General features: G+C 39.5%; 1 protein-coding gene across 2 annotated transcripts in view; it reads left to right on the plus strand.

Annotated features, from left to right (window-relative positions):
• Positions 1–12,288, plus strand: part of LOC139341131 (sodium/potassium/calcium exchanger 3-like) — a 186,607-nt gene extending 174,319 nt beyond the window's left edge. The window contains exons 12-17 of one of the 2 annotated variants that reach the window (XR_011602994.1): positions 2,579–2,819; positions 4,203–4,369; positions 7,948–8,062; positions 8,719–8,831; positions 11,488–11,579; positions 11,858–11,923. Coding sequence is in view for 1 of the 2 variants with exons in the window: in XM_070977491.1 (XP_070833592.1) it covers positions 2,579–2,819; positions 4,203–4,369; positions 7,948–8,062; positions 8,719–8,831; positions 11,858–11,923; positions 12,092–12,241 (852 nt within the window). In the remaining variant the exon portion in view is untranslated. Of the gene's footprint in view, positions 1–2,578; positions 2,820–4,202; positions 4,370–7,947; positions 8,063–8,718; positions 8,832–11,487; positions 11,580–11,857; positions 11,924–12,091 lie in introns of those variants that run through there. The other variant, XM_070977491.1, reaches the window with a different exon arrangement.
• The last annotated feature ends 4,067 nt before the right edge of the window (positions 12,289–16,355 follow it).

Raw genomic sequence — 16,355 nt, forward strand, 5'->3', positions numbered from 1 at the left:
TTAAAGGACTACAGACCTGTGGCACTGACCTCCCACATTATGAAGACTCTGGAGAGACTCGTCCTGAAGCAGCTCCGGCCCATGGTCAAGCCACTCTTGGACCCCCTCCAGTTCGCCTATCAGCCCCGACTTGAAGTTGAGTTGCTCAACCGTGTCTATGCCCACCTGGACAAGCCAGCAAGCACTGTGGGGGTCATGTTTTCTGACTTCTCCAGTGCATTCAACACCATTTGTCCAGCTTTACTGGGTGACAAGCTGACAGTGATACAGGTGGACGCCCCCCTAGTGTCCTGGATTATGGACTACCTGACTGGCAGACCACAGTATGTGCGCCTGCAACACTGTGTGTCAGACAGAATGGTCAGCAACACTGGGGCCCCACAGGGGACTGTTCTCTCTCCCTTCCTCTTCACTTTCTACACCACGGACTTCAACTATTGCACAGAGACCTGCCACCTTCAGAAGTTTTCTGATGAATCTGTGATAGTTGGATGTATCAGTAAGGGCGATGAGGATGAGTACAGGGCTGCTGTGGACAACTTTGTCACATGGTGCAAGCAGAACCATCTGCACCTAAATGTGGCAAAGACTAAGGAACTGGTAGTGGACCTGAGGAGAACCAAGGCGCCAGTGACCCCTGTTTCCATCCAGGGGGTCGGTGTGGACATTGTGGAGGATTACAAGTATCTGGGGGTACACATTGACAATAATCTGGACTGGATAAAGAACACTGACACTCTCTACAGGAAGGGCCAGAGTTGTCTCTATTTCCTGAGGCGACTGAGGTTCTTCAACATCTGCCGGACTAAGCTCAGTATTTTTTATGAGTCTGTGGTGGCAAGTGCAATTCTCTATGCTGTTGCGTGCTGGGGCAGCAGGCTGAGGATGGTGGACGCCAACAGACTCAACAAACTGACCCCGCAAGGCCAGTGACGTTGTGGGGATGGAGTGTGACTCTGATGGTGGTGTCAGAGAGGAGGATGCTGAATAAGCTATGGACTATAATGGACAACGTCTCACACCCACTTCATGATGTGCTGACCAGACACAGGAGTACGTTCAGTGAGAGACTCATACCACCAAAACTCAGGACTGAACGCCACAGGAGATCATTCTTGCCTGTGGCCATCAACTTATACAACTCCTCCCTCTGAATGGCCCTTGGACTTTTCATCTATGCTGTTACATATTTGACAAATTGAACTTTTTCAATTCAACTTGCACATCCTTTTGTAGCCAAATTTACTTGCACATCCGTTTGTATTACTTTGCACACCCGTTTTTATATAGTTTATTTTTTCTCAGTATATATATACTGTTTTATATTCTGTTCTATATTTTGTGGTATATTTTGTTATATATATTTATTCTGAATATAAATATTTTGTTTCTATATTTGCTTCTTATATATATAGTTCTCTCTCTTTTCTTTCTTTTCTAATTTTATTCTAATTCTACCCCTGTAAGGAGCACTGCAACAAAAACAATTTTCCCTCAGGGATAAATAAAGGATTTCTCATTCTGATTATGATACCATTAGCTTCACAGCGCCAATGTCTCTATTCAGGATAAAGATACAAGCTTAAAGCAATAGTATTTGATTTGAAGTTCATTAGGAGATTCTGACAACTCTGCTCACTAGATGTCTGTTATTTACACTCTGCAACTGCCAAGCTATCTGTCTGAAATTTATGTGAAGTGATCCTCTAGATCATGTTGGTAGAAAAAGACTCACCAGTTTGTTGGTCTCACCACTTTTTCAGACAAATAACAGAGCTTTGTTTCCTCTTCCACAAACAATCTTTGGCCATATATAAACATTTGCCAACACACAGATCTTCTAAGTTTATGAGTAAATTTGTCTGTTGCCATTACAGCCGATAAATTGATGGGCACCAGCTTAAAGTTGCTACAGCTTGTTACAACACTGCTAAATATCTAAGTTTACAGTTAATATTTGCAGCTCTGGCAATTTAAAGAGATACTCTTTTCAAAACACAATTTCAATATAAAAATGATAAAGTGCAGTGTAAGACATGCCACACAAAGCGTCACTGCACCCCACATTATCTTATTTTACCTAAAGTCTCCAGATTATCTTCACACAAAGACTCACATGGCCCTGCACTTTTGCTTGCTGACTGATCGACCAAACGAACACCCATCAGAGGAAAACTGCACTGATATCAGTTTGCAGCCTAGTTAGTTACTAAACTAGTCAACACTGAGCAATTTAAAAACTTACCTGCAAATGGCAACATGAATCAGTTTAGTGGTGTGGTTCTAATTCCTTGACATCGCTGCTAAAAAATATTTCCTCAGTTTGTCTTCACCTTCTACACTCACTACAGTTCCAAGCTCAAGTTTATTTGCTTTGGGTCACCACGCCCCTGACAGCTCCACCAGTCAAACATGGACATGTGGCTAAACAAAAGGCAGGGCACTTTTTGCTGTCAGCTTGAAGACAACCAATTATCTATTTTATATTGACAAATTCCACTATAGTATGAATGAAAATTAGTATTTAAGGTCAGATCAGTCCATTTCCATTACTATGTTTGTAAACTGTGTGATACAGAGGCAGCGTCTTATCAACACACGGACTTTGACCAACGGTGACTCCGATGTTCCAGCGAAAGGAGGAAGTAGGCGGGGCATGGAAAATGGGATTTTAGGGTCTGAGAGGGGTGTCAGCATTCGCCGTGATGACCGAGACGTGGGCAATGAGACAGAAAATGAGGACAATCAGAATAATGAGAATGATGAAGAGGAAGAAGAGGAGGATGGCGAGGGGCCCTTTGTACCCTTCCAGTGCCCAGGTATGTGCTGCAGATGCATCTGTGTGCAATGTGTTTCCACTCGGTTATTGAAAATGATTTATGTGTTGCTTTTTAAAACAAAACAAAACAAACAAACAAACAAACAAACAAACAAAATCAGCGTTTTTGAAAATTTGCCTTCATTGCTTTCTTTCTAAGAGTGACTACCAAGCTACACACAGTCACTATGTCTGACTGTTTGGCAAGAAATAGCATAATGCTTAACTCCAACAAAACCAGAATAAAATAAAATAAAATAAAATAAAATAAAATAAAATAAAATAAAATAAAATAAAATAAAATAAAATAGACAGAAGCCAGTAAAAGACAATAATTTAGCATTTAGAATAATTAAAATGTACTGTCATGTACTGCTGTCTGGGCATAGGGACAGTTTTAGCAAATATGACAAAAAATTACTTTTAAACAAGTTACATACTGCAGCTTTAAGTCTTTATCAAAACAAGTTAAAATTTGAAACAGTTTATCAAGTGTAGTAATTTATTCATTTTTATCCATTTCTGAATTCCACCCTCATTGATGATCATGCATGCTTGACTTTTTGTATCACACTTCTGTCACACTTTGAAATGACATACATCCTGTATATAAGATAATGTGACAGTGAATCAAATTCAAATGTATTCTTTGATACATTTGACCACACAAACTATGAAGTGCAAATGTGTCTCCACATTTCAGAGCTATGTATTTAGAAATGAAAACAGAATTTGAACCCAAACGCAAACCAAACATTAGGTGGAGCTAGTGTAGTTCAATTAATTTATTAACAAAATGCAATCCAAACAAAGACTTATGGTCGGGTGAGGCTGGTGGAAGTCAAAACCAAAGCAAGGAGTCCATAAAGCAAATAAAATCCAATGAAAAAGGGAGCATGGTTCCAGTATCAAAAAGAAATGCAAGGTCCAGAGGAAAAACAAAACAAAAGTACAAAAACACACACAAACAAACAGGAATCTTAACATGTTCAAGGGACAAACTGACAAAGATATAGGGGAAAACGGACTTAGATAGACTGGAGAGGGAGAACTAATCAGACACAGGTGAAAACTATAGGACAATTAAACAGGTGGGAAAATACAGGACATAAAGCAAAATGTGACACATAAGGAAAACCTTCACAACAAAACACGAAACAACTAAACTAAACAAACCAGATCATGACATAAACTTGAATATTGTTCAAAAACGTATTAACTGGACAGCAAGCTATTCTTGGGTGGACAACAGTGTTTACTGTCTGTTTTAGAGCACATTTATACAATGAGATCACATAATAATCTGTCTTTTAACCCTTCCTCCCTCTCTCTACACATTCCATATCTCAGTCTTGACTTTGTCTTTTGCCCTGTTTATGTGCAGCCGGAGTGTGTAACAAGCTGAAGTGGCTGCTGGCCTGGCCTCTTTGCCTGCTGCTGTACTTTACAGTCCCCAACTGCTCCACACCTCGCTGGGACAACTGGTTCATGCTGTCCTTTTTCTCGTCCACCCTGTGGATTGCTGCCTTCTCCTACATCATGGTTTGGATGGTGAGAGATGGGTAGAAAAAAGAAGGGAAGGCCAACTGACAGAGATGTAGATGAAAAAAAAAGTTTCAGTGATATGCTCTTTTGCCATAGTCTGTGTGATTCTATTCTTTTTAAGTCAATTATATTTGTATTACACCTCTATATTTTCCAGAAGCAAGTAATGTGAAAAGAATGAAGCTATTAAAAATTGCCTGACATGAAATGAAAAGGAAAACCAAACATGGCAGGAAGGAAGGTGTGCTGCTGGTGGAGAAGCAGGGCCATGGCAGGACACCAAGCTATAATCCTCAATCCATGTTAAACCACTATCCCTGGGAACCTGTGAGACAATAAAGCACAAATACTCCGGGGAAGAAGCTAAATTAGTAACATGCCTTGGTAGGACATGAAAGTGTGCAGGTGAAAAGCGAGACAAGAACAGAGGAGCATAGTGTGCCATTGGAAGTCTCCCGAGAGTCTAATCTCATAGCAGCACAACTAAGGGCTGGTCCAGGACAAGCCTGAGCCAGGCCTAACTATAAGCTTTATCAAAAAGGAAAGTTTTAAGCCTACTCTTAAATGTAGAGATGGTGCCTGCCTCCCGGACAAGGACTGGAAGATGGTTCCACAGGAGAGGAGCTTGATAGCTAAATGCTCTGAATCCTGTTCTGCTTTTTGAGGCTTTAGGAACCATAAGTAGACCTGCATTCTGGGAACGCAGTGTTCAAGTCAGGTAATAAGGTACTATGAGCTCTTTAAGATAAGACGGTGCCTGGCCATTTATGGCTTTGTAAATAAGGAGAAGGATTTTAAATTCTATTCTGGATTTTAGAGAGAGCCAGTGCAGAGCAGCTAATATCAGAGAAATATGATCTCTCTTCCTCGTTTTTGTCAGAACACGAGCTGCAGTGTTCAGGATCAGCTGGAGACTATTTAGCAAGTAATTTGGGCAGGCTGATAGTAAGGAATTGCACTAATCCAATCTGAATGTAACAAATGCATGGACTAGTTTTTCTGCATCATTTTGAGGATGTGCCTGATTTTTGCAATGTTACATAGGTGAAGAAAGGCAGTCTTTGAAATTTGTTTTACATAGGAGTGAAAGGACATATCCTGATCAAAGATAACTCCGAGATTCTTTGGAGGCCAGCACAATGCCATCCATAACTGCTATGTCATCAGATAGTGAGTTTCTAAAGTCTTTAGAGCCCAGTACTATAACTTACTATAACAGTTTGGTCCAAATTTAGCAACAGAAAATTGCAGGTCATCCAAGTTTTTATGTTCTCAAGACACCCTTGGAGTCTAGTTAACTGATTGGTTTCTTCTGGCTTTATTGCTAAATACAGCTGGGTATCATCTGCACAGCAATGAAATTTCACTGTGTTTCCTGATAATATTCCCTAAAGGGTGCATATACAGGTGAATAGAATTGGTCCAAGCACAGAACCCTGCAGAACTTCGTGGCTGGCTTTAGCATGCACAGAGGAATTATTATTAACATGTACAAATTAACATTAATCTGAAAAGTATGATTTAAACGATCTTAACGCAGTTCCCTTAATGCCAGTGAAGTGTTCCAATCTCTGCAATATGATACCATGGTCAATGGTGTCAAATGCAGCACTAAGATCTAACAAGACCACTAGAGAGACAAGTCCTTTGTCTGATGCGGATAGAAGGTCATTTTTAACTTTAACCAGTGCTGTCTCTGTGCTATGACGCACTCTAAATCCTGAGTGGAAATCCTCAAATAAACTGTTGTAATGTAGCTGATTAGCAACTGCTTTCTCAAGAATTTTTGAGAGAAAGGGTTAGGTTAGATATAGGTCTTGTTAACTGTGCAGACACACTTGGACCAGAGAAATGAACAGTGATGGAACTCAGAGAAAGCACAGGAGAACAGGTTGGTAGGAAAAATTGGTTTAATAACAAAAAGTGTCAACAATAACTGGTAAACAAAAGGCGAGAGCATAAAACGCTCTGGTAGGCCGCTCCTTAAACAATGAAAAACACAGTGTCCAGAAAACGGCAACAAAGGGAGAGAGCAAAAAAATGCTCCAGAAGATTGCAAACCAATTCCTCTCACCGGCAAGGCTGGGCTGGGCTGAGGCCTTAGCAGGACAAGGCTCCTAAGGGCAAAGTACAAAGAAAAACACTGGTAAGTACAAGCAAGCAGATTCAGGAGGAGGAAGACTGGCAGAAGAGCGGACGGGTGTACCACTAGATACAAGCAGATGATCCGACGAATACTGGTGGACTGACCGTAGATGAGGTGATGACTTGCAGGTGTGAGAGGAAGGAGGGCTGGAGGAGCTGGGCAGGTAGGAGCCGCCCACAGCACAGACCTGAACAAACAGGGAAAGACAGACAAGACCACAAGGGGGCAAGGAAACACAGGGAAAACACAAGGGAAGAAAGGAGGGAGCCCAGCACTGCCTGACAGGTCTATAGTTGGCTAAAACCCCTGGATCAAGAGTAGAATTATTAAGAACAGATTTTATTACAGCTATTTTAAAGGACTGTGATACGTAGCCTGTTGATAAAGACAGGTTGATCATATCTGATAAAGAAGCTAAACTAAACTTCTTTAAGCAGCTTAGTAGGGATTGCGATTTTGGTGACGAAATTATTGAAATCAGTTGGTGATGGTCGACAGGAGAAAAATAGTTTAAAAATTTGACAATAAATCAGTTCCTATTGAGGGCAGGAGGTGATTAATTCTGTCTCTAATTGTGAGAATTTTATCATTAAAGAGGCTCATGATGTCATTACTACTGAAGGCTGAGGAAATACGTGGTTCAACACAATTATGGATCTATGTCAGCCTGGCTACACTGCTGAAGGGAAACATGGTGAACCTAGTGAAGAGTAATAGGCTGCTCTGGCACTGCAGAGGGCTTTCCTATATGTTTTAAGACTGTCTTGCCAGGCAAAACGAAATTCTTCCTAATAGGTAGAATGCCATTTTCTTTCAACTTTTCACGGTTTGATTTCATTTGTGAGTTTGGGGGGGTATACCATGGAGCTAACCTCCTCTGTTTTATGATCTTCTTTTATAGAAGGGCAACAGAATTTCTGCTGGATATGTAAAATGGTAATAGTTTGCTAACATTTTAAACATATGAATTTTTGTTTGTCAAATGCGCTGGCTTTTTAAAGTTGTCATGACCAGTGTGTTAGCAAACAACTGAACGTTTACTCACCAAGCAGACGCATAATATCATTGGCATTAGCAAGGGAATGGCTTTCAAGTTGCTTTAACTGTTTTTTGTCACTTTTTGATATAAAGTATAAAGGTTATATGGTGAACATGCAGCAGATTTTGTATTTTTTTAATTTTATTTATTTATTTATTTTTTTTTTTACTTTTTACAGATTCAGCAGACAAAGAGCAACATTCATTTGGAGACATGTTTCTGGCTAGCTGATGGTTCCCCTGTAAAGTTGTAGACTACTAGCATATGGAGCTGTTTTTTGTATGAGTGGGTCCCCATTTTGGTGTCATGTCTTGCGTGCACCAAGGAAAGCAGAAGGACATACACATCTTCCAAAATACGAGCAGTAATAGTCTTTGTCTGTCTTTGTCTGTCGGTCAGGTAACAGTGATAGGTTTCACTCTTGGAATCCCAGATGTCATCATGGGTATCACCTTCCTGGCAGCCGGTACCAGTGTCCCGGACTGCATGGCAAGCCTTATAGTGGCACGACAAGGTAATCAGACACACATACACAAAATCACAGGTCACTCTGTCATTTAAGGCACACATCTACATGGAAGCCAGACAACAGAATCAAAGTGAAGGCACTATCAAACAGGCGAGGAGATGATAGAGACAGAGATAGGTGAGGAACATCTTTTTCCACTCCCTCTTTCATTTCTGTGTTGATGCTTTAAAAGTAGGGGGAGAGGGAAGACAGCCCTATGGGGTCCCTTCCTCCAACCTCTCATCTGTGTTTGTTCTGGCTGCTGTCATCAAATATTTAAGTGTCTCTGTCTGTCTGTCTGTCTGTCTGTCTGTCTGTCTGTCTGTCTGTCTGTCTGTCTGTCTGTCTGTCTGTCTGTGGGGGCTCACTGGGAGACACACTCGCTACCTCAGTTTAGTTGTCCATCCAGGCTCTGTAGGTGCTGGGACTTCATCACTTCATTGTTTCTGTGGGTCAGTCAGACAGATAGCTCCACTGATCTCGCCTGTATCAATCTACCTCTGTCCCAACCTGTCGCAGCTTCCACTCACACCCCACACACTCTGTGTACCTTCCTGTCTCCTTACTGCCCACTCACTTTTCCTCTCATCTTTCTGTTCCTTTCTCCTCCCATCCCATCTGTTCCTGTTGTTTTATAACTCCAATTCTGTCTATCTGCTCAGGAATGGGAGACATGGCAGTGTCCAACTCCATTGGCAGTAATGTGTTTGACATCTTGGTGGGGCTTGGTCTCCCCTGGGCCCTGAAGACCCTTGCCATCAACTACGGCTCTGATGTAAGTAGCACACTTCTCAGTGTACTTGACAGCCCTTTTTCTCAGGATCACACTTGAGCCCACATATATCATACACTTACTTTCAGTACATACTGGAGCTGCCCTTACAAACTATGTACTGTTGCATGCAGTATTCATACAAGGCATACATTTGGGACATACCTCTATTTTAGCATTTAATTTACCTACTTGCTCATACATCCATCGCACCCCATTGTGTGAAATTTTGAGTAAAAAGAAAACCTGAATGAGGGAGTTCAGGTAGGTCAGAGTGGTTTTGGTGGCAATTTTTTAGGCAAGCCTCAAGGACTTACAGTATACTTGATGCAGGCAGCAACTGGGAGCCAGTGGAGGGATATGAACAGCGGAGTGACATGCTCTTGTTTGTGCTGAGACGAAATGACACCATATTCAAATCTACCTACACATGAGCCTACAAAAGTTCTACATCTAAACAAAGTACAAGATTCCTAACTAAGGTAGACAATAACTGATGCCCATTTTCTTGTAAAAATAGGCAGTTTTAGTTGTAGCTGGGCAGTCATGTGTTTCATCACGTAAACCTGTTTGACCTTTTGTCAATCATGGGAGAGTTAGGTTTCAGCCAATTGATAATAATTATTTTTCTTGCAACCATCAACAAAATATGCAGTGTATAACACTGGTCTGTGGTAAACAGGAGTCCATTTCTTCTTTAAACAGTTGATTATTAGTATTCAGCCTACTCTCAGCCCATCTTTCATAAGCATTATCACACATGGATGGGAGAAACTCTACATTTCCTATTATGGGCATGGCTCATGACAGGGCTATATCTACCTTTAGTATCTGCAAGGGTTTTAGTGAGCATGCTGGGAGCCCTGCCAGTAAGGAATTACAATAGTCGAGGCATGATAGTACCAGCGCTTGTATTATGATTTGTGTTGCATGCTCAGACAGGTAGGGTCTGATCTTCCTGAGGGAAAATCGGCAGGACCGAGCAACAGAGGCCATATGCACACAAAGAGGAGTATTGTCAGCATATGAATGGAGAAGCCATGTGAGCAGATGACTGCACTAAGTGCGGTGGTGTATACTGAAAAGAGAAGGGGCCCAATCACTGACCCTTGAGGTACCCCTGTGGACAAGCAGTGGGATTTAAACACTTCTCCCCTCCAAGATACTGCAAAGGATCTCCCTGAGAGGTAGGACTCAAACCAGCAGAGAGCAGATCCTCAGAAGCTGAGCTCAACGAGTGTGGAGAGGAGGATTTGGTGGTTAAACATGTCAATGTATGCTAAATGGAATTAAGAAAAACAATAGAGGCACCACAATGAAAGTTAGCGTTTTTGTTTAACACTGTTAACAGGGATGTGCACAGACATTTTCAGGGGCAGTGGCTAATTTTATTATATATAATATTCAAGAAAAAGACATTTCATCTCTGATCTCAGCACTGCATCGTAGGTGTCTTAGACACAGTGATGGTCTTTCCAGTTTGACATGGATGGCTTCTTTCACTACTCTTTCAAACCATAGGTCTTCCCTGCCCACGATATGTACATTGTTGTCCTCAAATGAATGTCCCTTGTCCTTGAGATGTAGGTGGACAGCTTAGTCTTGACATGAGGTGTTGGCTCTCATGTGTTGCGCTATACATTTGTGGAGCGGTTGCTTTGTTTCCCCAGTGTACAAGTCTGTGCATTCCTCACTGTGTTGCACTGCATACACTGCATTGCTCTGTGATGTTTGTTGAAAATCTGCCGTTTTTCAGATACTCCTTGGAATGTAAGGGATGACAATGTTGTTGTTACGGCCAGACAATGGAGAAGCAGGACCCAGGAGCAGAGTGTCAAAAAGAAACAGTTTATTCACAAAGTAACAACAAAAAATCAGTTCAGCAGAACGATGCAAAAACAAAGTAACAACTGAGATATTCACTAGAAAAGTAACAACTAAAACTCCAACACAAAATCACCAATAATTGGGAAAAAACCGAGATACAAAGTACAACAAAAATAATACTTAATCAAACAGGAACTCGAGAACTGGAAAGCGAACAACTCGTGACGAGAGGCAGAAGAACTCAGGAGGCGCTCCGCGTGCGGGGATCTGAGAGAATTCTCCGGCACAGGAGATTACCAGAGGGCGGCTTAAGAAGCCAGGTGAATTAGGCAGAACGAGCTGCAGGTGTGCCGGGAGAGCAGCGCTCCAGGAGATCGCTCCGCCCCTCGTCACTCGCACTACCAGAGAGGGAGAGAGAAGGTCAGAGGAAGCAAAAACAGAAAACACAAAATCAGGACCACAACAGTTGTTCTCTTTATGGTTCTTTTTCTTCTCTTTCTGCTCTGTATCTTTTTGCGGTCTTGATGAAGGCCCAGTTTGGGTAACCACCCATTTCAAGTGCTTCACTGATGTGAATGGATACATGGTAGTCAGTTGTGTTTAGCACCACTATGCACCTTCCTTCATCAACTTTCAAGATGGTGATGGTCCGCTCTCTCTGTAGTGATGTCAGATGTGTTTCTGAAATACTCAGGGAAGCACTCAGAATGTTTGGCTACCTACATTTTTTATATGAAATATTAATAAAATATTAATGAAATATGTTATGTGTCCTGGCTCATTACTGTCTACAAAATGTTTCTCTTTTGTGGAACATTTTTTACTCTTACAGAGTAGGTTAAATAAAAGTGAATAGTGCAACACAGCTGATAAGCTACAAAAACTTCCCTTTTTTGGACACTCCGGCTCTCCATCCCTTCCAAGGTCAGCTCTGGTTACTGTACATTATATGGAACATTCACATGGATTAATTCTGCTTCCCTGAGCAGATCCTCTGATTGCAGAGATTCCATTGGAATGAACTGATTTCACTACAAAAGTTTCCCTTTTCAAATCCTGTTGTGTCTAGGCCATGAAACTCGCTATAGAGCTGAGAGGGAAAGTATTTATTAGAGCAGCTCTAAGTTTATCAGTATGATGAAAGCATTTTTTTTCTACATCTTTGTCTTTTTAGCGATTTCTCACACATTATCTTGTTGCAGATCAAATTAAACAGCAAAGGACTGATCTTCTCTGTGGGGCTCCTGTTGGCATCAGTGTTTCTGACTGTGAGTGTACAACAGCATGTCTTATCACACATTTCATAAGCAGGAGAGTTTCTGCCTCTGACAGATTACTGAGTTCTCTCCATGTTTTTTTTTTTCTGAGTCTGTCTATTGATCTGTTTATCTGTCTCTCCACCCACATTTCCCCACCCCATCTGTCTGTCTCTCCAGGTCCTGGGAGTTCACCTAAACAAGTGGACATTGGACAAGCGTCTGGGTGTCACATGTCTCCTCCTCTACTCCGTCTTCTTGTGTTTCTCCTGTCTCATCGAGTACAACATCTTCACGTTTGTCAACCTGCCAACCTGCCGGGATGACTGAGACTGACACACACACACACACACACACACACACACACACAAACACACACACACGTGTGCACACATTCAAACTGTCATTGGGCGGAAGGCGGGATACCCCCTGAACCGGTCGCCAGTCGATTGCAGGGCAAGAAGTAGCATATAGTACCTCTGTAAATACTCCCAGATGTCAAATTTATTATTTATTCATGACATGCGCACATTGCTCCTCTGGAGGTCAAATAACACCTGAGCAGGTTTAACTCATGGACCCAGGGTTGCTGAAATCCGCACCTAAGATCTTTTCAGATGACCACTCATGTACGAACAAGCACAATTTCCTCTGAAAGTTGACTTTATTTCATTCATTTAGATATGTATGGATGTTAAAAACAGAATTCAAACTTGCACTGATGCGAGACTGACACTGTTCCTCCTCCTAATGCATGCTGATTATAAGGATGGCATCCTTGTAAAATGAAGCAGATTTGTATGAAATTATCATATCAAGTTTTTAAAGAATTGTGTTGTGGTGAGATGAACTGCTGCTTACCTCTTCTCAAAGACACTGACCAAGTAGACTCAATACAGCGGTGGCATTATTTGAAACAACAACAATTAGTTGGATGAGGTACAGTATTTGCTCTGTAGTGGATGGATGTCCTACTTAACTCCCCTGAGGTCCCAAAGAGGAGGTTAGGTATTTAAGTGGTGGTATCATAGGAGTGAAGATGCAATATATAGCATCAAGACTTTTATCCCAGCTCTAATACTTAAAGTTGGGATATCACCTTTATTTTAACCAAGGAGTTCTTTGATTTTGTAATGCCTAATGTCTAGATTTGTCCATATATGGTAGGTTTGTGGTACATAAATATTCCTACAAGTTTTTAGAGTATGTGCAGTGTGGATCATTAACCCTACAAGGGATTTTCATTTCACTACAGAGGCAAGGTACGCCAGCAAAGTTAAAGCATTCCTCAGAGAGTTCCATCAATGCACTGAATACTCATCTTTCAGAGCCTGTTGATTCTCACACAGTATCCATTAAAATGTCAGCTTTTCTACCACATAGGTTCGTTTGAAATGTCATATGCCCCACTCATTTTTTTCCTATTGAGGGAAGACATGTCTGATTTGTTTTGGTGAATGTTAATTTATTGATCAGTAATATCAGATCTGGGAAATATTGTCTTTGGATTGTGAAAAATTATATGTTTTTGTTTATATATCATACATACATACATACATACACACACACACACACACACACACACACACACATATATATATATATATATATATATATTTTTTTTTTTTTTTTTTTTTTTTTTTTTTTTTCAGACAAACAGGATGTGCTATGGCCAGAAAACATGGTTTAAATTAGTTTGGAATATTATATAATGCAATAATGCAACTATGAGATTACAAATATGTAATTTGACTGCTTTAATGATCAAAGACAAGTTTGTTATAGTTTAAAAAGATGCAATCAAATTTTAAATGTTGTCTCAACATGCGTTTCTGTAACTGCTTGTCATGCTTTATGTAAATATCCATCTCATCCAACTCTAAACATCATCATGGCTACACAGCATTCTCAAAAATACCAGTGAGCTGAATTTTTAAAACCATTATCAAATACTGTAGATTCCGGGTTAGAATGCCTGCCTGAAGGGAGAGTTTAATATTTATAATTTGAGGTAATGATTTTCATGATCAGAAGCATGTCATATCAGGGTAGAAATGTCCTGCACCTCAGTGACCAAAGACATCATTTAGAAATGAATCTCCTACTAATTTCTTCAAAAGGTTCTCTGAAACAACTATTTATTTTACTAGTTTTCTAGGGAAAATAGGGACAATATTCTGAGACATTAAGTACATTATTCATTGTTGAGTAGCTGATTTCTAGAGGAATTGTATTGAAACCCCTGATGAATCTAAATAATGAGATTCTTTGTTTATGATTCATTTAGTTTTACTTTTGAAGTCACATTTTTACTTTAATTTTTTATGATATTTCTGAATTAGTATCTCATTAAGCCTCAATATCTCAGAATTTGGATGGAGTAAAATCAATTTAATTGGGACATTAACTAAATTTTATTTCATTTTGAAAGTCATACTTTTGACTTACTACATAATAATTGTGACTTATTTTATATTCGACATTTCTAACTAGCACAAATGAGCTTCCATTAATTCTCTGAAAGAAGTGGTACTAAATATTTCTTTATTAAAAAAATTTTAAAAAATCTTTATAATTACAAACTTAATTCATCATGCATATTAATTGTTTGCTTCCCTACAGACAATTACAATAGGTCAAGCTAGCTATTTTGAATTAGAAGTGTACTACCTGACCACTGTTTCTGCTGTACTGTAAGTCTAGGAAATTGTTAAGGAAGCCAGGAGAACCAATGACATAAGGGTCAACCAATTATGTTTTATTTCTCCCAAATCCAAAAAGGCTGATGACTGTACACAAAGTTTAGTTTCAAAACGTTAGCATTTGGTGATTTTAGTATTATTAAGAAGTGACTCTTTAAGTATGTGTACTGTAGCATTCCTGGCTCAAGCCAGTATCTACCACTAGCGACAATGCATATACGCATCATCCTTTAATGTTTTGCAGTATTATGTGTCTTTATAACCCAGGGCATTTCTTCAGTTTATTGTATGTATCAGAAAGTATTTGTATCATGTACTTACAACTGATTCTACAGACTATTTGGTTCAATACATTCTGTGCTGCTATTCACTGCACCTAAACATAGGCTACCCTGTCCTTCAAACTAACCAAACTACCACAAAGATGCTTACATTTTGAGCCATCTTGTAAAGAAGATTTCTAAATTATTTGTGATATTCACATGGGTGATATTGCTGATGTACATATGTATATAGATAGGTGTAAATGTATTTATATATATTTTGTCTCAATCTGGATATCTGTTGAATATATTTTCATAGATCCTAGGTCTCCCTTGTACTCCCCTTTGTTTTGATGCATTTGAGACCTTTGAAACTATTGTCCTTTGTTTACTCGCATGGAGATATTACAATATATTAAATTATTCATGGTAAATCTTAATGTACTTTGGGATGAGAGTCCAATGAGTTTTTAGATGGCACTGGATTTAGTTTGAACTGGATATTCTAGATGACTGCATGTTTGTTGCTAGTATAGAATATGAGATGGAGAGTGAGTGCTTGCAGAAGATACGTTCCTCTATGTATCCAAGCTTTACCTCTACTACCCAAGAAACTTTACAACAATGGTTTACTTTGTGCTTAGATGTTTCAAATGTAATTTTAGAGATCAATTTGCTACCTGAGCATTAATAAAGTTATCTTTGCTCAAGGTAACACAAGCTTTGTCAAATCATTAGCTTTTGTTGGACCTTCAAACTCACACATGCATTGCAGAAACATACCTGTAAGGGCTGACCAGTAACTTTATTTCTATTATTATAGAGTGAATGAGTAAATGAATACTCTGTGTCATATACACAAAGGTAGTCGTTGAAGAAGTACTCAGATCATTTACTTAAGGTAAAGTACTAATATAAGAGTGTAAAAATACAACTAAATGTCATGCAATCAAAATTTTTACGTTAGTAAAAGTAAAATATTAACAGTGAAATATACTTAAAGTATCAAAAGTATATTGCAGTTTGCTGGAATCTGGTGTTTCACAGCAGGGACACTGGGCTGTTCCACTTTGTAGTTTGTCTATGAACAAGTGAATATTGCACACTGAATTATGACCCAATACTGACAAAATATTTGCTAATTGAGGAGTATAATTTGAGACTCATGCCAAGCTAATTGTGATGGTAAACTGAAATCTGCCTGTGTCATGTACCAATGTGGGATTTTTTTCTGTAACTAATAATATACTTCAAGAATTATTTATTTTTAGACTAATTTAAATTCAATATTTAAAGTGCACGTTTAAGGTAATTGCTATCAAATACTCTGTAATATACTTTCAGTCAGTGTGTCTAAACACTATTTGTATAATAATGCATTTAAGATAAACTTATACAGACCAAAAGTATATTATATTTATGCTGTCATGACATACTCAAAAGAATATTTTTAGTGGATAGTCTTGTAGGGGAATCAGA

Source organism: Chaetodon trifascialis, chromosome 13 (assembly GCF_039877785.1).
Source record: "Chaetodon trifascialis isolate fChaTrf1 chromosome 13, fChaTrf1.hap1, whole genome shotgun sequence".
Classification (NCBI taxonomy): Eukaryota; Metazoa; Chordata; class Actinopteri; order Chaetodontiformes; family Chaetodontidae; genus Chaetodon; species Chaetodon trifascialis.